Here is a 23,012-nt window from a genome sequence, read left to right as displayed (position 1 = left end):
TTAAAGTGGCTGAGCGCTTACAGGGGTAGAAGCGTCCCAGTTGAAAAATCACTGTAATAGTCGTAATGTTCCTGTGGTGATAGTGTGTCTGTGGTAGTCAACAGTTTATAGTGACCTAATCGCAATTTTTGTAATTCCCCACCCTCCCCCATCTCCTATGGTATTACTGTGCCATTCCTATAGGGACTTCTAGTTTTGCCATGACATTTTGTATAGCATCCCTCTGAACTTTTTATATAGGACTGCTGTAGATCTTTTTCCTAAAGTGAGTGAATCCAGCTCCATAAAGCAACATAAAGACAACCCATCATGAATGTATTATTGTATTGTTACTTATTGCAAGTAACACACCACATCCTCCCCGTCCTGCTACAGTTTTAAAAAGGTGTGCTGTCCTTACCTGGACCGTCTGATGCTGAGAGAGCAGGTGAATTAAGCTTCGGTCTCTTTGCATTGGGGGGTCCAACATCCAACAGATTGTCAGCCATTCTGCTCGACAAGTGTGTGGATGGTGATGCAGAAAAAAAACAAAACAGGGTCCGTCCAACTTGTCAGCTTCTGGCACGTATTAACTGATACGTTTTCTACGCGTAAAGGGGAAATTTAACTGGTTTAGCTGGCAGACTAGCGAAATGCTGCCTAGAGAAAAATGTTTCAAAAGAAGGGCAACAGCGCCACGCTTCGCCGCCGACAATCAACCCATGATAATCCAACACCCAACACCCACATAATTATCCCCAATAATTACGTCCAAAAATTATTTTAGTTCGAGAAAAATAAATAAAAATCAATCATAAAATATTACACAAAGCGTAAACAAATCCCTTTCTCCGTAGATCGCCGGTTTCACGTCTATACAGAATCATTTTTTTCGTAGCCGAAACGAACAGCCATAAAATCTAGTTTTGGCTTAAATAAAAAGAGCAAAATTCAACAAATATTTTCTATGAAGCGAATTATTTTTCTCGACGCTGTCTCCCGGTAAATACATCGGCTCGGAATGGAGATACGGCGAGAAGCGGCGCTCTCTAAAAGGGAAATCAAATATACGAGGGGCTTTCGAGACGACAAAAACCCATCCAATCTTCACATGTTTGCAATAATTCTCTTCGAAAGAATAAATACTTCGATTTTCTGCACGAAAAAGCCGTTTGAGCCCGGTCTGGGTTGCTCGAATCGGTTTTTAAAAATAACGCTCCCCCCGAAATCCCGATTCTGAGCCGCGTCAAGATGGCGGATGTTGATTCCTCCGATACAAAAAAAAGTTTTTTTTCTTCCCAGCTAGACTGTGGGGGGGAGGAGGGGGAGGTGCCGTGCTATGACGCCCTGACGTAAACCTATGTCCCACCGTGCGTCATGTGGACGCACGTAAAGTAGCCTCTAGGGGTGGAATAACCCAAAAAATAGAATTTACTATAAGCTACATGTCCCCTGTTCTCTATGAGATGGTGTAAGACTTCATTCAAACTATGCTACACACACACACACACGTTTACTCACAAATGTACGTACGAAACACAGAAAAAAGCAATGCATTTTAGGGGGATAATATACAAATATCACATATACAAATATCACAGCAACAAGTCCTCAAACAGCCCCTAACATTCCTATAATATTATAGCACCCTAGACATTATATAAGTACCCATAGGACTACAGTAGGAATATTAGAGTGATTTTCTTAAGGTATTTCATACATTTCGTTTGTATGTGCAAATGTGTGTAAATTTGAATTAAGTCCTACACCCTCTCCTACTTCTGAGCCTTCTTCCATTATAAATAAATTGAAACACAAAAGTATTAGAATAGACCTGTGTTGCTGTAACTGAGTGCTGATTGATGTTCATGGAAAAGCTCTATGTCACATTTCAAACATTTTCTAATATTTTTGACCAATTACACTTTAAACAAATGGAATCAGCCATAGATGTGAAGAATAATCCTCATCATTTCTTCTGGGTGGGTGCTGGGTAACCTGAGGTGTAAATACATAATCCAGGCTACAAATTCAACAGGACAACATTTCCCAGCAACTTACTTTATTAAATTTTTAACCTTCATTTGCATACCTCTTAGCGTACTATATACAAAAACAATCCCAAAGAGAGCAACAATTCATTAGAACTTGGCTATAGCAGGCTACTGAAACACTGCCTACCCACAGAAATCTAGTACTGTCTTTGCCGTTTTCATGGGACCAATTCGATAAAATCCCCAGGCGTGACTGAAGCCTAACTGTCCTGACTTGTCATATTTTCTGAGATGGGTGTTGATAAAGTTGACTCAAATGTCCGGCTCACATCCCTACTACGGTTTAAGCATCCCGTCCACAACACACACCGTCACACAGTTTCACAAACACTCACACACCTTTACACACATGCAGGCAAACAGAACACACAAGTATTATTCCAACATTGTTATAACTCTACCCAGTTCCTTATACTATTGAATAATCTAGTACATGCGCATGTATAAATAATAGAAAATGCTCAGACACTATACAATATAAAGGCATAATGTACATAAAAAGTGAGTGCTTTGTGCAAATGTATATTTTAACAGCGAGTATATAAATGACTCATCTTAAACGTGCACAACAGAACCAGCAAATCGAGAAGGAGATAAGACATACAACAACAACAACAAAAAATTCAAGAGATGGCAATGACACTCTTTGGCATCAAAATATTCCTAGTGTGCCATTCTGCTAGTTCAGAATGTCACTTACATCTCAAATCTAACCCATCGACATAGAAGCTCACATTTGCAGAGAAGGCAGGATGACACTCCAAAAAAAAAACAAAGCTATTTCTAAGTGGCAAAACCTGGTCTCTGTCAAATCTGTGAGTTTACACCCCTTTCCCTTTGTTCCTGTTTGTACCGAATACAGTAATCCAGCAAAGAAAGAAACAATATATCAGATGTTCAGAGTTCATAAAAAAAGATGTTATTCAAAAAAGCTTATCAAAATTACCAAGGAAAAAAAGTAACGTAGCTTATGCACTTTACATGGCACTCAAGTGTCATAAACTCTATTAAGCACTTATCCTTTGATAAAAAGCAACACTGATTATTCTAAGCATCCCTTTATTGTAGTATAGTATATAGAATTTGGTGCTGTTGTAAGGGTTGTGTGCTCAAACGCATAAAGGTCATTTTTCCCTTTCAATCCAATGATGCTTCACATGTATTATTGCATTTAAAACAACCTAACTCCATCTGAGCAATAATATACAGTACAAAATACAAAGCCAAACGAAAATAATTCAAAAAAACTGCAATAAGGCCAATTAATCTAGAAAATGTGTTTGTTAAGAAAAGGCACTGCTCAAAGGTATGGGAGCGCAAACTCTTGCTCAAACTTCATGATATTGTGAGTCTTCATCAAAATTAAACATGATTCAAAGAGGAAACGTAAACATTCTCCTGCTTATGCATAGCACAAGCTCTCGAGAAATACTCAAAATCTTGAGAAACAAATGAAACTGAGAGCTGACAATCGAGAGAACGTTGGGGAGGTTAAGTTGGAAGCTAAAAGGCACAAGCTACTGTAACTCCACACAAAGAAACCAGCGTAAAACAAATTAACTTGACTACTAAAAACACATGTTAAGTGATGTTGTTGAAATAAGTTGTATTTTCAGTCAAAAAGAAGGCAAATTGGGTCCATGTTTTGTTCCACCTATGTTTGTCTCTTTTATTACCTAGAGCATTGATTATGAGATGATAAATGTTCAAAAATGGTTGGAGGTTGACACTTAAATGTCAAAAATAAGACACTAAAGCGGAATTCATATTAATGCAATTTTTTTGTTGCCTCTGAGCACACAATCCTTTTTGCTGAGAAAGAGAGTAACAGAGAGAGAGAGAGAGAGAGAGAGAGAGGGAGGGGAGAGTGCAGTAGCTGTCATGGGACATGTACAGTTTAATCAACAGCATTTCCTCAATAACTAATAACACAACAGTATGAAAATCAATGAAGATAAACAGAGTAAAACACCTAGAGAGTCATATGGAATGAATTAGTTGCACTGTTTGCAGTGACACTCTTAAGTTTCATGACACTGTAAATACAAAGAAGCTGATGCAATCTGTTTGCATCCATTAATTTCTTTTTCAAATCATAGACATGAGTGGGGAGATTCACATTAATAGTTCAAGTTTCGTGATAAAATACAATAAAACAAGTTTTCGTTTGATTTGTGACGTTCCCTTTTGATTATCCCACCTACTAGCACACAGTGTAATCTGTAGCCATCTAGACAGTTGCTTCATCTAATTGATCTAATATCACAGCTAAAGATGCCCTACAGGTATAGCAGTGCCTAGTAGGATCCATTGAAATACCCATCAACATTAAACACAGTTTGAGTTCCCAAAGGAGCATTAGCCTGGGTCACAGGGGAGGACACATACACTGTACTAGCCTCTGACGCTAACAGTTAGCCTCATCTACAATGCTGTTGCTGCTAGCATGCTGGCTAAAAGTCTAGCTGAGGCTGTCATGCTTCAGGACTGAGGCTATACAAAGATCTGAACCAAGGCCGGAGAAAAAGCTGCCACATCAGCAGGAGGGACTTCGTTTTTTCTCGATTGTGCTCCAGAACTCTTCGTCATCCTGCAGTTTCATCAGTTCTGTAGGGGAACTCATAGGCACCTCTCTGCAGGAAACCCTGGACCGCTTCTATTACCACACGCACACACAAATACACACACACACACACACACACACATATTCATACACACACGGCACACAGCTAGGCCTCCTCAGCCTGTATTGATTAGTCTCTGCTCTGTCTTTCATGAAAACATGAACATGAAAACGTCCTCTGCAGCGTTTTAATGCAGATTGTATTAATACTAATACTTAATCTTAGAGCATCTATCTTATTCCCCTTTCGATTCCCCTCAAATGGTAGCACTATAAGGTCAGCTTGTTGAGCTCTTCATTGATAAAAGGCAGAAATAACACTGCAAAATGAGACTGCAAAACATCACAGACTAAAAAAGTAAACTTGTAACAAAAGCAAAGCATTTTCTTCCAAAAAACATTGCACTGTTTTTCCCTTTAGATCTCTTACTCTTCCCTCACCCAAAAAGGCTTAGTCTACACATTATTCTATTCTAAAGGCACTTAAAAGACATATGAAATACAAAAGGCAAAACAAAATTCAAAGATTTGAGATTAAAGGTGTTACTGATAATCAAGTAGGTTAATGGGAGACGATGGGATCTGTAGCAAGTAGGAGAATGTTCAGAGTCGGCCATCGCATCTTCCCATGTCCTACGTGTGTTCCTGCCTGACACGCTTTCTGTGGTCCACCCAGCACCCTCCACTGATAATATCAGCCAATCAGGCCATCAGTTTAAGACCAAAGACAACCTGCTGGCTGGCTGATGCAGAAAACAGCCCTCTGGGTCTTTCCCTGTACTCTGTTTCTATCTGGGCTAGGACCAAACGCACCCCAAACTCCAGAAATGCCAACAGGCAGGAACAAGAGACTGAGCTTAAAGGGCAGAGGATTAATGATAAAAGTGCCACTGTAGAAAATTCTTAAAGTTTGGTTAGCTCTCCAATGTTACTGTCATAATCATCCTCGTTTTTGTCCTTCTCTACGTCTTTCTGTGACTCCTCTGTGGAATTTTGGGTTGTATTTTGCTGGACCGAGGGAGAGATGATGAGCTGTTTGTTATTCGTAGAGGGAGGAGGTCCTCCTAGATTGGTAATAGGCAGAGATGTCAGGCCAGCGTAAGACGAGGAGCGTCTGGCATGAGAAGTCTCTGTGGAAGGACGTCTTTCACGGCTGTCTGCCCTCTCTCCACACTCTGCCTGTCTCTCGTGGCCCAAGAGGCCAATGCCAACCCCTGTGCTGGTGCTGGGCACCACAGTATTGGTACTGCTAGCAGTCACGCTGGTTGCGGGCACCATGCTGGCGATTTCATCAGTGGGCGAGCGCCCGATGCTGCCGTCCACCTGCGCCCGGATCTCCGGTGAGACGGAGAGTTGGTACTGCGGCACGGGGCCACTGTCACTGCTCTTGGGGTACAGGAAGGTCTTCATCTGACCTTTGCCCTTGACATTAACGGTTCCACGGTAGTCAAACTCATATTCCATGCTACTGAGCACACAGTAGCTCTCCTCGCTGACCTGGACACGACACTCCACGCCTGTGGTATCCATGCGACTTGCAATGTTGACTGTATCGCCCCAGATGTCATAGAGTAGCTTCGTGGTGCCGATCACGCCTGCTGTTAGAGGACCATGGTTGAATCCGATGCGAAGCTTGAAGCCGAAGCCGAGCATGTTCTTGTTGAAGTCGTCCACCACGTGCATCATTTCCAGGGCAAAATCGAACAGCGCCCGGAGGTGGGCGTGAGGATGGGCTGCATCTGCACACTGCTGCGCATTGAGTCCTGAAGCTGCCATGTACGTGGCACCGATGGTTTTGATCTTTTCGATGTTGGTGAAGGCAGGCTTACGTAACAGCTCATCAAAGTCTCCGATTAGCTCATTGAGGACGCGGTAGCACTCCTTGCCTCCCTCGTAGCTTTCTTCATAGAACTCACTGAAGTTAACAATACTAGCAAAGATCACGCCCACATTGTCATGGTTCTTGGAGTAGCTCTGGGTGACCTTCAGCTGCTCAGCCACGTGGATGGGGATGATGTTGCGGAGCAGCCAGTCGGCCTGGTCCCTCATGTTCTGGATCTTGATGCGGTGCTGATCAGCCTCCACGTTGCCGTGGTAATGCAGGCGGTAACTGACCTCAAACTCACGGTTAAGGAACCAGACCAGGAGGAGGAGCAGGAAGAAGGCCACGCAGGCTTCAGGGGCCAGTAGGTCCCGCGGGTCGGGTGCTGGGTCTGGGTCTGCTGGGCTGTCAATCACACTCATGGTGCTGTTATTGGTCTGATCATCTGACCTGGAAGAGAAAGAGAAAAATACATTTGGGGAAAGGGAAGGAGAGTGAGAGAAGAAATAGTAAGGAGGGAAGGGAATACATGAAGGGGATGGAGGATGGAGGAAGTGTTATTATTTATGATTCTGAGTTTTGCATGTCAAAACAAGACGGTGTACAGCTGATACCCACAGAGGGCTGTGGGGATCTGCAGCTGCAGAAGCTCTTGGTGTAAGTTACATGCACCTTGCCAAAATTTCAACTGCGCATCATGCAGGCAGTTCACATGAGTGGTTACCAGCAGCTGTCTATCAAAAAGAGGAAAACTGATTGGTCAGTGATGCATGCCTTCTTCACAGCTAAGCGCAAATGAGAAAAAGCTCTGTGCATTCTGCTGTGTTGTCTACAACGCTACCATGTGAACTGTGCACAGGTATAAACAAGGTGTGAGCAGAGATACAGAGGGATAATGGTGACAGCAAAGCAAGCCAAGTATGTGCCACAGAATGAACTATACTGAACATATACAATAATGTGCATGGATTATCATTGTACTCACCAGAAAAACAGACCGTTGGCAACACTGGAGGAGACAAAACACAGGTAGCAATAATCAATGAATCTAAGTGGAGCTAAAGATACTGCTCTGATCATGTACTCTTTTTTTATTCCCAAATTCAAATGAGTAACCCAGTGTCATCAAGTCTTTACAGTATTGTTCATTACAAATTTTAAAGTGATATCACATTTTCAACAACAAATTCTCTGTAACCCCATTTACACAGAGCCACTTAAAAAAAGCCAAGTGTAAATGCAACCAAGATGCATTGGAGACGGTTTTGTATCCGATTGCTCAAACCACTTCCGGAGGTGGTTTGAGACGCATTCGATCCTCAAGTTTGCCAAGTGTAAATGCATCAACCATCAGCTCCTCCCAAACGGAACAATGTCTCTCAACAACGCCCTTAATGAATACTGATGCATGTAAATGTGCTTGTCTTTCCATTCTCTGTGTGAGAAAATTACAAAGACGGAAAAGAGAAATTTCCCGGGTGGCTTCAGTCCAGGCATCACCGACATAATAAAGTTTGAGTGGCAACATGTCACAGCAGCAGTTAATGCTGCCAGCTCCAACAGCCGGACTGTTTATAAAACTAAAACTACAGTAAAAATAAAAATATATATAAAGATATAAAGGTTGACCCCAAGAAGTTCATTGCAGTGGTGGAGAGCTGGCTGTAGAGGACGGCTGTGCGCTCGGCACCGGTATCTCCAATGCGCCACAAAACCATAACGCATCACAAATTTATAACCTTATGACATTAAGTCCAGTTGCTTAACACCTTGAATTTGTCGCAATTATTTGAAACAAATTGGGGCTCTGCTAAAAGACTGTAATGCACTTACTTCAAACTAATTTACACCATATATGAGGCTATAATGAAATGTAGATGCTTTTTGGACAACCGAAAAAGAAAAAGCGTCAACAAAGACACTATGTAGTTGTAGATGGTCTTCTGACATGGAATGTTATTATTAGAGGGATTTCTAATTTGCTGTAGAGTCGGCATGGAAATGAACTGAGTGTAAAGGCCATTTTTATTTTATTTCACTGCTTTGCCATCAAAGTCGCCATTCCCCACTGTCTCCAAAATGTGCGCACACTGGGTCAGTTTCTGTAGCGGTGCGCACATTCTCTCTACAAGTGTTTTTCTATAATCTGAGTGAAGTAGCGCCTGCTGTCTAACTTGAAGAATACGCAGAAATGCATACAAAATCGGAATTTCTGTGGCACCTGCCATCTCCACATTTGCATACATCGCGGGAAAGCAGGGAGAGATGCAATCAGATTTCTATCTGGCTAACGGAGATGCATTGATGTGGCCAGGTGTAAATGGAATGTGGATAAATCATATCTGGATACTATCCAGATAAGACACATGAAATGACAAGTGTAAATGGGGCCTGTTATTCCCTTTGGTTGAAACCTCTTCAGTAGATGAGTGTGTAATACCTGCAGGGGGGGCTGAAGAGCAAGGCCAGCATCGCCAGTCCCACCAAAGTGGCTAGAGCCGAACGCATCCAGTAGCTGAGCTGGCAGAAGTTACAGTACTGGATGATGGCTATGATGACAGCACAGCAGGTGAACATGGTGAACTGGGGAACAGACAGGGCACAGAGCAACCTTCATTAGTCAAAAGAGCCCAGGATTATTACATACATAACACTAACTATTAGCTGTATTTAACATACAACTGACAGACAAAAGTTGAGTCTAATATAGTCAGGGATGGAAATGATCCTAGCCTGGTAGCCTTACAGGTAGCATGCTTTACAGGTCAGGCAAGAGCAAAACTCTCCTCACTAGTGCATAATTTGACTGGGGGCCAATACAGATGCTACAGAGACAGCAGCCAAATAACACTGCCAGTATCCAAAATCCTCATGATCCATCCCTGAATACAGGGACAACTGAGTGGGATATCTTCTACCTATGAAAGTAACAGCAGTCCACCTGGATGGAGAGATGCATGTCACAGGTGACATGGGAGAAGACAGCCACAGCAGGCAGTGACACCAGGGCGGCTCCTATGAGATGGCGTGGTACCCAGCCTGAGATGGCCCTCATCAGGGCCCGAGTGCAACTCAGCACACTGTCCAGGTAGAAGGCCATGCTAGAGGGGGAGGAGGAGAGGAAGCATGCGCAGTTAAAATATCGGATTCATCGTTACATTCTGATATTCGTGATATTCCATTTGACCCCAGCCTGACCCCACCCTGAATATTAGGCTAATACAGGGCATGTACATGTTTCTCAGTACATGTTTGCTAACCAAGGGTCAGTAAACAAGACCACCTAGCTCTATCATAATCCCATTCATTTTAACAGATGATCACTGATTCATGATCAGTGCACCGACTTTGAGAAGCCTCGTAAATAGGGACCAATTTATTTATTTTAATACATTTCAGCTAAACATTCTATATGAAGAGAAACAATGCATAATCTGTATGATCATACTGCCTGGGATTTAATCTGTGACCTCCAAGAGGTTTTTGATTAAATTTTTGCATGTATTTATCTGTGCACTTAGATAAGAAAGGCTTTTTCTCACTGCCCAGCATTCCTCATCATGTCTTCCTTTCTGCTTTCCAACTGTCTGAATAAAAAAAAAAACATTTAAGGTGAGTGGACTGCCCACCCACTCTCCCACTTCCTCATTAGCATTTCAAATCAAAAGGCATAACAGCAGAAAGCACATACCTATGAACAACAAGCTTATGTGATAATCATGTAAACTGCCAGTCATAACACGATTTTCTCATGTGCATAAACAATTTAGCAAATGCAATTTTCTGACTTCCTCAGGCAGGTGAAGATAATCCAGTCACAGCTCCCGCAAGCAAACCATATGCCTCTAATTCCTCCGTCCCCTGTGTCTCTCACCGTATCGCCAACAGCAGAGCCAGGGCCTCCAGCAGGGCGGCACCAGCAGTCAGGATGAGAGCCGGTGTGGACGGACTCTGCTGGGTGAGCAGCGGCCGAAGGAAACAGGCCAGGGAGAGAGCCAGGAACACTGCGCAGCACAGCAGCATGTCCAGGAAAGAGCTGAATGTTGGGCTGGCAACGGTCTGCACTGCCGCCTGGGTCTCCACCTGGGACAGAGAGAGAGAGAGAGACAAAAGCAGAGGACAAATAAGGCAGTGGAGGGGAAAAAAGTCAAAATGGACACAGGAATATAAAAAGGTACAAGAAGGGAAAGTAGTTAGAAGATGGATTTTATTTTAGGAGGCAGGACATATATGGTATTTCCCAAATTGTACAGGTCATCCTTATATCTGCTATGGACTGATGATCTGTCCAGAGTGTTTCCCTGCCTAACATCCAATGCATGCTGGGATAGGCTCTAGCCTCCCATGAACCTGCATAGGAATAAGTGGGTAAAGAAAATGAATGAAGGAATGAATCCCTAAGTCTTGCAGCTTGTAATACTGATTTGAAAAAAGTTTGTGTTCCCTTTTGTGAAATGATTAAATTTGTTATTGTATTATTATAAATATTATTATTATTATTATTATTATTATTATTATTCCCTGCCTTCTGCCCAAGACATGATGGGGTAGGCTCCAGCCCCCAAGAAATAATGAATCATCATTATTATTATTATTAGTATTATTATTATTATTTGTTAAGATTGAGCTGAATGGCATAAAATGCTTATCTTCTTTGCCTAGCACTCAGCACAGATTCCTTCTGGGTAAACAGGAAGTGGAAATTAATTAAGAAACCCTTAACAACAAATGAATTAACTACCAAAGTCTCGAGTGAAATCTATTGCAGTTCCCATGTTATTAACACAGACAGTAAGACTTCACAGTGTAGCAACAGTTACAGCTGTGAGATTGAAAATGCACTTCTGAGGCTACACCAGCAGAGGACATTACAAGCTAATACAACACTGCTTGTGAGGTCCTGCAGTGATTTCTCTTTGCCGCAGTCCTGACTGGTCTGGTCATAGCGCAGTGCTTTACAGGCTTCCCAGACAAGACACAGACACACAAAGAAACACAGACAGACAGACAGGCAGACAGACAGACGTGCCCACACACAGGCACACATGCACACTCATATCTGAAGGCAGCAGAGACAGGATAACCAGCATCAGTGTGAAGACATTGGTTTTCCCTGACAGTTTTGAAGTCTGAACTGTTGTCAGATCATAGTGAGACCAAAAACAACCGAGTCAAGCTCACAGTACACAGAGAGAGATAGAAATACACACAAACACACACACACGAACACACACACACACACCTCCTCCTGGTAGCTTGTCCGGTAGGCAGACTCCAGGCTCTTCTCCAGGAAGGTGTGGCTCAGCTTGTTGATGGGGGGCTTGTAGAAATAATCCTTCATCAGGCTGTCAGAGGCACAGAGAACAGTCAGTACAGAATACACATTAGGACTCTTAACAGAACAAAATGAAACTCAAAAATGACAAAAAAGAACTCCTGATAGGCCGGGGAGTCGACAACAAATCACACGAACAGCTGGGCTTTGTCTATATAGTCATTAAATGTTTAAGGATTCATCTTAATGCATAAACTCTTCAGTCATCCTCAAGCGAAAAGTAGCCAACACAACTCACCTGTCCTCTTTGATGACATCCACGAAGTGGGCGTCGCTCCTCTCTCTGAAGTTCTTGGAGCGTAGAGGGATGAGCGCTGAGTGGTCCATGCCCATCGCCCCTCCGCCCCACGTCTTCTTCTCCTTCTCCTGCAGCATCTCACACAGCGACGTCTGGCTGTTGGTCAGGGCCTCCAGCCGAGGACTCAGCAGGCCGTTCAGGGACTTGGGGCCACGCCCTGCGGGGGCCGCTGGGGAGCACTTCAGAGTGGAGGGGTCCTGGGGCGGAGAAGAGGCAGGAAGAGAGATGGAGCCTGAAAACTCATCCTGAATTTCCAAAAAGAGGGCATAGTTATTGATCCTGGTCCCACGCAAGAGAAAAAGAGAGAAAGAGCCTATTCTGCACATACTACATTATCTGCAGTGGGATGCACTGTACATTTTAACCAATGGGATTCTCTACAGCCTGCCACAAAGTGAAACAAAATGTCAAAAAATGTCAGAACTGCCTTGGTAGGACTTTCTTTTCTAAACTGTGAGATAGTGAAGTTGTAAGTACGGAGTCTAATTCAAACTGAAAATGTCAAACTGCTTTTGATCATGTAATGATGTCACTGTCACCATCTGAGATAAACAGTTTAAAGTCCCATTCGTCAGGCTGAGGTAATGACAGCAGGCTAACCTTGTTGCTATTGTTCTTGTGGTCGTCATGGCAGCCGTTCTGCACCGCTCCTTCCTCCAGAACCTGATCCTCCCCTGGTATCAGGACCACACTGCAGGAGACACAGGGAGACTGCAGAGAAAGAAGAAAGAGAATTAATAAAGGGAGAGATACTGATCAAGGGGAACAGATGAGCAGAGAAAAAAATATGAAAAGATGGCAGAGATCAAGAGTGTTGGGGACAGCAGGAGAGACAGAGAGATGATAAAACAGGCGCAGATCATCGGCTGCAATGAGACAGCAGTGACACAAACCCTGTCACTTTAACACTAACTGGAAATGCAATGACAAGTCTGCCACTCATTTCCCATCTTTTTTGTTGGCTGGACATAATCTACTTCACCAGCAGTGGCAGAGCCAACTGAGAAAGACGGAGAGGAAGAGGAGGGGTAGAGGAGGTCTGGATGGGCTCAAGGTCTGTATTGTCATCCCACTCATCCTCTTGAAACAGAATGGAAAGAATGAAAGAGAGAGCAAGAAAGAGAGAGAGAGAGAGAGAGAGAGAGAGAGAGAGAGAGAGACATGATAATTATGCTATGCTATGACCATGACACAGACATGTACAAGGTAGTGTGGAGCATTGATGTGCCAAACACACACACACACACACACACACACACACACACACACACACACACACACACACACACACACACACACACACACACACACTCCCTATATAATGTAAACACACAGAGATAAAGCACACTGCATCTATATTGCTACACTGGGATATGAGCCTACAGTGGGATACACACACACATTTCTCACTACACCTGCCCAATAAATCCTTTCACACATTCAAATGCTATTAAGCCTCTTTGAAGAACACAGAGTATGAGCTGTCAGTGTGAGCCATGTGCTGGTGAATGTGTGTGTGTGTGTGTGTGTGTGTGCGTGCGTGCGAGCCAGGCAGAAGATGAAAAGCTGCAAATAGGAGTCATTAGTTGTAGGCAGAGAGCTTGTGAAGGGCTTCCCGTCTCCTGGCGTGAGGTACCTCATTAACGGGCCTCGGACCCCCTCCACTCGCCTGCCTCCCATCATTCCCATCTCCTCTATTCGTTTCTCTCCTCTCCATCCTTCATACTCCTTTTTGCCCTCAACACCCCTGCCTCCACCTGCCTTGGCAGAGATACTAATGTGTATGTAGGAAGGAGAAAGGGGGTTAATTGGAGTGAATATAAGACAGTGTGGTTGGATGTAATGTATGGCTAAGGTTGAGGTAATTATTGGGAGTAATGTGGTGCAGGGTTTTCGGGGAGTCCTGTGTGACCCAGTGGGATACTGTGGAAGCCAATGAGGGTAGAACTAAGAAGGACATGATGGATGACCATCTTCTGTGTTGATGAGCACTAAGGGTCAGTTGTTACGCAGATGGCTGGCTGGGGAGGGTAGCACTTTTAATTACCTGATTAAAATGATCTCACTGTTTTACCGTCAGTTTCTTATTAATAAGGATTTAACAAGAACGGAGATGCTACACAAATGGAAAACAGATATGCAGATGAGAGCACACGCATGTGTGCACAAACACACACACACATAAACTGAGATAAACTGAGGTGGGAAAACAAAGACTGCTCTAACCTCGCAGGTCTACCGAGGTTATTAAATGATGTAGTTAACTGAACAAATGGAAAAATTCAAATTGGTGAACAGGGTGATGAAAGCCATTACAGCCAAATGGCTTTGAATGATAATGTTTCCTTTGTGTTATCTCTTCAACGTGTGCGGCCAGCTGGTGTTTAATTCCATTTTGTCGGAGATGAGCTCACCTGGGCTCTGTCCGGGGGCAAGGTGAAGGCTGAGGGGGCTCCATCGGGCGTGTGCGCTCTGGGCGTGGGGCACCGAGGCTCCCCAAGCTCTGGCCCAGACAACCCCAACTGGGAGCAACTGCAGTGAGAGTGCGGCTCCACCTTCCTCCCCGAGATCAGGTAGGTCTTCAGGCCTGGAGAAACGCACATACAAAAAGAGACAGAAAGGGACAAAGAAGCATGTCAGTGGCAGATCAAGTTACAGCTAGAAGAGGCTTGAGTTCATTCACCCCAGTGTGGATAAAGCTATCGGTGGTTATGGAGTTGTTTTAGAATTCAGCTGAAGCTCAGGACCCTGTAGGATGAGCTCCCTGAGCGAAATATATAAGCAGTCCAAAAGTCTTTACAGGGTCTAGCAGGCACCCAGAATCCAAAAAAGGGAGAAGTGCTGAATATCAATTTGTCCCAGTTGAAAAAGGCAAGGTAATGCTTAGCCCTCAGTAAGTACCTCTTGAGTCATCATGTGGCCATATACGTACATACACATACATAACCCATAGTGTGTCTTGACTTTTTATTACATACTTTGTTAAGCATTTATGTGGCATTTTGTTCTCTTATCCAAAATCAAAGAGTAGTCAGACAGAAAAGGTGAAAATACTGAGAGAGCGACACCAAGAAAGGAAATGTATTCCCTGCTTTCAAGGTCCACAGATCCATTTTATCCACTGTCATTTCTTTTCTCCTCTCCTCTCCATACCCATTTCTCTACTCCTCCCCTGTGACCTAAGGGAATGACAAAGGTCTGCCTGGCTGCAGTGCTGAGCTCCTCCCATACAGCGTCCCTAATACCTTTTCTCTGTAATGAGAAACACCGCTCCTTCACAGGCCTGATAAACTCTGTTTCAATTAAGTATCATACAAGTGCCTTTTATTTGTTCGTAGTCTGATGAAAAATGACAATAGTGTGTGTGTGTGTGTGTGTATCTGTGTGTGTGTGTGTATCTGTGTGTGTGTAGGTTTTATGCATGTGTGCCTCTAACCATGAGCCAGCTACACTTTCAGAGAGGGCAGGCCAGGGCCAAACATCGGAACACCTGCGTCCTCCCTCTTCTATCAACATGTTATCATTTCCATCAGTCCTGTCAGTTCTCTTTGTGTGTGTGTGTGTGAGAGAGAGAGAGACAGAGAGAGAGAGAGAGAGAGAGAGAGAGAGAGAGAGAGAGAGAGAGAGAGAGAGATAGAGGATATTTTATCCAAAATTCATCCATCTGAACTAGTCCAACACAAATTGTCAATGAAAATATGTAGCAATGTAAAATATTCTCTTTTAATTATTGCTGATCTTGTTAATGCATGCGAAGTATTTCACCTGTTAGTCGACCATGCAGAAGGACGCTTTGTGTACTAAATTCCCATTCTTTTGAGCTGTTTGCTAGCTTAAATTAGTTAATGCACGAGCTAGTGCTCCCCCTCCCTTTCTGTGTTGGTTACCTAGCAACGGGAGAGTTGTGCTGTGCTCCGTTTTTCTCTCATTGTTTCTCTACCTCCGAAGTATGCGTGAGTGAAACGTAAGTTGTCTGTTCTTTTGCATTATATGGAGGGGATATTTATGTTATCACTCAAGGATTAATGTTACATCAATGTTACTTTTATGAGGATGTCTCTCCTTTTTCTATTGCTGGGAAGTTTGCCTCAGAATTTATCATTGCGCACCGTTAGCATGTTTAGCTAACCAACTGATGTTTAGCTTACGTCGTTAGCCTAGCTGGCATCATTGTTAGATTGCATGTGCAATAGGTTACTTATACTGTATATTATTTCTCATTTCTTCCTTCAGGAAAACCATACATACTTACTTAGCTTATTTACATCCATGCCATGTATGTATCCATTCCATACTGGAGAGCTAGATAAAGGGTGGAACTGTCTCCTGCCTCCTGTCTGCTTCTTGCCGGAGCCCCGTACTGTGGATCAACATTCTAACTAGCCCTTAAAGTCCAAGAATACACAATATTCTGAATATTGGTCCTTCGAGCCGGATGTTACACCCACTACGGTGACATGGAGCAGCAGAGACAGTCCCATGGAGCCCCAGCCAGCCCCTATTCAGGTCAGCTGAATGCCAGGTTATGCCAGATGCTGTCACCCCTGCAGCCCTACCAGGTAACACTTCCTCAGACTTTACTGTCAGTAGCTGGACCCCTCGGCGCCCCATTAAGAGCGCAGGGAGACATCATGATGGACCATACAGCCAGACAGCTGTCATTCAGTAGGCAGGCCGAGCCCACCTCGACTGGAGAGCAGCTTTTATCTGTGCATGGCCTATCTCCCAGGCAGTATGGAGGACACAAAGTGGGCTACGGCAGGTGTAGTGGCAATAGTGACGTTCACAGTCTCGCTAGACAACTGGATGAGGATTGGAGGCTCCACCCACGCTATACCCCACCAGCGTCACCTCACAGTCACCTCAGCCATGGTGATGAGGAAGGGGATAATGACTCTGAGTGTAGTTCAGTACATATTGGTGCTACGATATCCCCTTGGCACATGGAGTATGAGGATGAGGTAGGCAACAGCTTAGCTTACTCCCAACTTGTGGTCAGGCCTAAGAGTACACTGGCAGCCTTGCCAGCCACACGCTCACATGCAGGATGTACGTCATCCCCAGTAGCAGTGTTAACAGGCCCCACTCCGTCCTACCCTATGGCACCCTCGGTGACCCCCTATGTCACATTACCTCATGCAGTCAGCCAGACAGCTCCAGTCTACACCACACGTGGGCAGCAGACTCCATCGTTAACCCCCCTTGGGCCCATGCACCGGCAGCCTACTTGTACAGTGACGTCATCACTACCTCACACTGTCACATCCGCTAAGCTGCCTGTGATAACTCCTCATCCCGCACCTGTGACACCGGTGCCACCGGTGTCCCAGCTCACATGCACTACTGCGCCGGCTACTTACCAGCACCAAGCCCCGGCTGCTGCTGCTGCTATTCAGTTGCCTTACCAGCTTGTCAACGCCACCCAGCCAGTTTACCAGCTAACACCAGGGGGCGCCATGCAGCCAGCCTACCAGCTCTTGCCAGCACAGGTGGCACAGCCCACCTACCAGCCTGTGAACACACTACCCCACCTGTGCCAGCCTCCACTGGTAACCCCTGTGTCACAATACTTCCAGCCTCAGCAAGTGACCCCAGCACCTCACATGCAGTATCTGCCTCCCTCAGTAACGTCAGCTCAGAGTCTTTTCCTACCTCCGCCAGCTGTTACTGTCCAGCATACCTATCAACCGTCAGTCTTGGAACAACATGCATACCAGTCATTGCCTGCTCGACAACCTCTTCAGCCAGTCCCGGTCCCGGCACTTCCTAAGCTCACCACCGACAGCGAGAGGGAGTTCACAGACCTAAAGATGGCCCTGGATAACCTCCTGAATCCGCACACAGAGCTTACAGAACATTACAAGTTCAGAGTGTTGATGGACCACCTAATACTGGATGAATCAAGGCTGATAGCTCAGGCATGCCGCCATTATGCTGAACCCTATACTGCAGCTATGGAAGCTCTGCAGCGCCAGTACGGCCAACCTCATCAGTTGGCGCAGAGTGAGATTGCCACCATTCTCAACATGCCTGATGTCAAATCTGGAGATGCAAAGGCCTTCCAGAGCTTCGCACTCAATGTGGATCTGCTGGTCGGCATGTTGATGTCACTTGAAGGACCTCAGGGGATGGAACTTACATGCACAGGCCATGCGGATAGACTGCTCGGTAAACTTCCGAAATATTACCGTGACAGTTTTGTGGAGCACCTTCAAGTGAGAGGTCGGCTTTGTACAAACAGTCTCAATCCGTATAACCTGTGTGATCTTGCTGACTGGTTGAAAGGCAAAGCCGAGGCCCAGCGCCTGTCGTCTAAAATGGCCCAGCGCTATCAGACAGAGAAGTCACCGGCACAGACCGCCCGCACAGACCGGCAATCGGTTTCGAGACAGAAGAGGCTGCCCATTGCTGTTTACCACGGCAGTGACCAGACTCAGGAAGTGCAGCGTCGCACCCGTGATCCCGCTAAAGCCCAGAGTGTAGCTAAGAACTCAAAGCGAATCTGTCTCTATTGCCGCAGTGAAGAACACTACCTGTCTCAGTGTAAAGAGATTACCAAGTGTCTCCCAGAACAGATTGTCAAGTGGATAAAGGACGGCAAGAGATGTTGGCGGTGCGGACGCACCAGTCATAAGTGTGCGGAGTGCACACTGAAGAAACCCTGTACAGAATGTGAGGGAGTACACTTAAGGGTTCTCCACTGCATCGCCGAACAAGGCCCTAGCATCTTGCTTGTTTCCTCGTCATCAGATCGCATTTACTTGACCCACTCCAGATCCACAGGACGTGTCTACCTGAAGGTTGTCCCAGTCGTGCTAAGGAATGGCAGTAAGTCCTTGAAGACGTACGCCATTCTAGATGATGGCGCTGAGAGAAGTGTCATCCTCCAAGCAGCGACTCAGCACCTGGCTCTTAAGGGAAGGGAGGAGTCTTTGGCCCTTCGAACGATAAGGCATGATGTTGCACATCTGAGGGGAGCTTCTGTAGACTTTGAAGTCTCTCCCCAATCCAGACCGGATGTGAAGTACAACATCACGGGAGCCTTCACAGCCCCTTGTCTTGCACTTACGGACCAGTCCTATCCTACAGCAGCGCTCCAGAAACGTTACCACCACCTCCGTGGCATCCCACTCCCTTCCTTTGACAAAGCTTACCCTCTCCTGCTCATCGGGTCGGACTACACGAGTCTGATCACCGCCAAGGAACCCATCCGCTTGGGGCCAGCTGGTGGACCAGCAGCTGTACACACACAGCTCGGCTGGGTGCTCCAGGGACCAGATGGACTCCTGAACCACCAGGTACCAGTGCAGCAGTGTTTCCTTACAGCAGTCGCATCGTCACAGGACTGCATATACCAGCACGTTGAGCGTTTGTGGCAGCTGGACGTGCTACCATATCGCAGTGAGAAGTTGGCGACTCGGTCGCGACAGGATCAGGCAGCTGTGGATGTCTTGGAGGCAAAGACGGAGCGGGTAAACATCAAAGGAGTCATGCGCTATGCCACCCCCCTTCTCCGGATGAGAGATGCACCACCTTTGAGGGCAAATAAAGAGACTGTCTTACCGAATCTCAGGGGAACCGAAAAGCGCCTGAACAAAGATCCAGAGAAGGCAAAGACATATGAGGCAGAGATCCAGAAACTGCTGGATGCTGGATCTGTAGTCAAGCTTCTCCCTGAAGACCTGAACAAGTCTCAGGAATCGTGGTTTATACCACACCACCTCGTCAGTCACAATGGCAAAGACCGGCTGGTCTTTAACTGCTCCTTTGTTTATGAAGGCCTCTCACTCAACCAGCAACTCCTTCCTGGTCCCTCCCTTGGTCCTTCATTGCTGGGAGTCCTTCTCCGGTTCCGCCAACACCCAGTGGCAATCAGTGGTGACATCCGCGCGATGTTTCACCAAGTTCGACTGCTACCAGAAGACAGGCCCTTGTTGCGGTTCATTTGGAGGAACATGCGAAGGGAGGATCAGCCAGAGGTCTATGAGTGGCAAGTGTTGCCATTTGGCACAACGTCCAGCCCGTGCTGTGCAACGTTTGCTTTGCAAAGGCACGTGTGCAATAACCTGCCTGGAAACGAGGACGTGATGCAGTCCATCGAGCAGAGCTTTTACGTGGACAACTGTCTGCAGAGCCTCCCTACAGAACAGTTGGCCAGGCAGCTGATAGACAACATGCGACCTCTCCTTGCCTCAGGAGGCTTCGAGATAAGGCAGTGGGCCAGTAACAAATCTTCAGTGGTCCAGCACTTACCCTCAGCAGCCCGCTCAGAGAGCATCGAGTTGTGGTTGCAGCAGGACCATACTGATCCGCAAGAGCCTGCTCTTGGACTGATGTGGCACTGTCCTACGGATACCTTAGGCTACAGGCACCGCCCTATAGAACAGCAGCCCCCTACGATGAGGCATATTTACAAAGTCTTGGCCTCTCAGTATGACCCTTTAGGGTTTATCATCCCCTTCACGACGAGGGCCAAGGTCTTGGTCCAGAAACTTTGGACCAAGCAACGGAGTTGGGATGACCCCAACCTACCCAGCGATCTGCTTGAAGCATGGAGAGCCTGGGAGCACGAGCTGCCAGATCTGAGGAAGATCTCCTTACCCCGGTGCTATGTCTCTTCTGATGTGGGTGCTGAAGCTGCCAAGTTTGAGCTCCACGTCTTCTGTGATGCATCGGAGCTGGCATACGGTTCAGTAGCTTACCTCCGAATCGAGCAGAAGGACCAGGTTTCCACCTCATTCGTCATGGCCCGCTCCAGAGTGGCCCCCAAGCGGCAGTTATCGATGCCACGCCTGGAGCTCTGCGCTGCCCTGACCGGAGCGCAGTTGGCTAAACTCCTGGAACGTGAGCTGACCCTGACCATTGAGAAGACGACCCTGTGGACCGACTCCACGACAGTCCTGACTTGGCTGCAATCCGAGTCGTGTAGGTACAAAGTCTTCGTGGGCACCAGGGTGGCTGAAATTCAGGAGTTGACCGATCTACACTCGTGGCGTTATGTGGACTCGGCCAACAACCCTGCCGATGACACCACACGAGGAAAGACCCTTGAAGAGCTCACAAGCCCCAGTCGGTGGAGTCAAGGCCCCACCTACCTTCGCGGTCCACGAGAGCTATGGCCAGCAGCTTTGGTCACCGAGGACCAAGAGGGCCTGTCGGAGCTGAGGAAGGCCATTTTCTGTGGCCTAACTGCTCCACACCCCGACCCACACTTACCTGATGTGACCCAGTTCACTTCATGGAAGGATCTGGTTGAAGTTACTTACCGGTCTCTTCACGGGGCGGCTACTCAGGACACAAGTCTGCCCACACCAGATTACCGAAGTGCAGAAGCACTTCTCCTGAGAGCTTGTCAAGAAGACTCCTTCCCGGATGAGTATAAGGCCCTGAAATCAGGGAAACCAGTGCTCCCTCGGAGCCGTCTCAGTACTCTCGCTCCAGACTTCGACACAGCTTCTGGTCTAATCCGTGTTGGTGGCAGATTACGTCGCCTAGAGAGCTCCAGTCCGGATGACGTGCACCCTGTGGTCTTGGATCCTCATCATGCTGTCACCAAGCTTCTCATCAAAGCTTTTGATGAACGCCTCCTTCATCCAGGACCAGATAGAGTTTTCGGTGAGTTGCGCCGCCATTACTGGGTGTTGAGGGGAAGACAATCAGTGCGGCAGCACCAGAGAATGTGCGCAGAGTGTCAGAAGTGGAGAGGGCAGCCGCTGGTACCCATCATGGCCGACTTGCCCTCGGCTCGTCTCCGTCTCCAACAGCCGCCATTCTTCTCTACTGGCGTTGATTGCTTTGGACCTTTTGTAGTGAAGGTCGGACGCCGTACAGAGAAGCGTTGGGGAGTCATTTTTAAGTGCCTGACTACCCGTTGTGTGCATCTTGACCTTCTCAACAGCATCGATGCCGATGCCTTCCTGCTGGCCTTGAGGCGCTTTATAGCTCGTCGGGGGACGCCTTCTGAGATCCTTTCGGACCAAGGGACCAATTTCCGCGGCGCCAAGAGAGAGTTGAAGGAGGCCTTTGCAGCTATGGAGCCTCACTTGCAGGACCGTCTGGCCGGTTACCAGATCTCCTTTAAGTTCAACCCTCCAGCAGCTCCCCACTTTGGTGGGGTATGGGAGCGCGAAATCAGATCCGTCAAGTCTGCCCTGCAAGTTGTAGTTGGGAGCCAGTCAGTTCCAGAGGAAGTCCTGCTCACTGTGCTCGTGGAAGTTGAGGGTATCCTAAACAGCAAGCCGCTAGGATATGTCTCATCGGACATTGCTGATCCGGACCCTGTAACTCCCAACCTACTTCTCATGGGGCGGCGGGATGCCTCCCTTCCCCAGGCAGTCTACACTCCTGAGCCACTGTCCAAGCGCCGTTGGCGGCACTCCCAGACCATTGCCGACCACTTTTGGGCACACTACATCCGCCACTACCTGCCTAACCTTCAAACTCGTCGTAAGTGGCAGCGGGTCACAGAGGACCTAACCCAGGACACTGTGGTGATGGTCATTGACCCTCAGTTGCCGCGCGCTCATTGGCCAGTTGGGCGTGTGGTGAAGTTGATCCCCAGCGCTGATGGGCACATCCGTTCCGCTGAGATCAAGGTGAAGGACCGCCTGTATCTCCGACCTGTCGCCCGGCTCATCCGACTTCCAGCTCTTCCTGACGATGACGCCGATGCTGCCGCCACCGATGCTGCCGCCGCCGCCGCCAAGAATACTTAGGGAATTTATTGTTGTTACATATTAGCTATGCTAATCTGGGGGCGGCTGTACTAAATTCCCATTCTTTTGAGCTGTTTGCTAGCTTAAATTAGTTAATGCACGAGCTAGTGCTCCCCCTCCCTTTCTGTGTTGGTTACCTAGCAACGGGAGAGTTGTGCTGTGCTCCGTTTTTCTCTCATTGTTTCT

At 46.6% G+C, this 23,012-nt stretch overlaps 2 protein-coding genes across 2 annotated transcripts in view; both read right to left on the bottom strand.

The window, feature by feature from the left end:
• crebbpb (CREB binding protein b) overlaps positions 1-1,207 on the bottom strand; it is a 47,930-nt gene extending 46,723 nt beyond the window's left edge. The window contains 1 exon segment of the mRNA XM_071516407.1: positions 401-1,207. Within this exon segment, the coding sequence (XP_071372508.1) occupies positions 401-488 (88 nt within the window). The 5' untranslated portion in view covers positions 489-1,207.
• A 4,352-nt stretch (positions 1,208-5,559) lies between these two features.
• LOC139641809 (adenylate cyclase type 9-like) overlaps positions 5,560-23,012 on the bottom strand; it is a 40,384-nt gene continuing 22,931 nt past the window's right edge. Inside the window, exons 2-10 of the mRNA XM_071516413.1 lie at positions 14,526-14,698; positions 12,712-12,822; positions 12,052-12,308; positions 11,721-11,823; positions 10,353-10,561; positions 9,420-9,579; positions 8,919-9,061; positions 8,275-8,306; positions 5,560-6,923 (exon numbers count right to left, since the gene is read on the bottom strand). Coding sequence (XP_071372514.1) covers positions 5,560-6,923; positions 8,275-8,306; positions 8,919-9,061; positions 9,420-9,579; positions 10,353-10,561; positions 11,721-11,823; positions 12,052-12,308; positions 12,712-12,822; positions 14,526-14,698 — 2,552 coding nt within the window. The remainder of the gene's footprint in view (positions 6,924-8,274; positions 8,307-8,918; positions 9,062-9,419; positions 9,580-10,352; positions 10,562-11,720; positions 11,824-12,051; positions 12,309-12,711; positions 12,823-14,525; positions 14,699-23,012) is intronic.

This window comes from Centroberyx affinis, unplaced genomic scaffold, assembly GCF_046629955.1.
Source record: "Centroberyx affinis isolate AG114_WGS23_722 - 3 ecotype Tasmania unplaced genomic scaffold, CSIRO-AGI_Caff_v1 ptg000401l_1, whole genome shotgun sequence".
Taxonomy (NCBI): domain Eukaryota; kingdom Metazoa; phylum Chordata; class Actinopteri; order Beryciformes; family Berycidae; genus Centroberyx; species Centroberyx affinis.
Note: the sequence above shows the minus strand (reverse complement) of the source record. Positions and strands in the feature narration are given on the sequence as shown.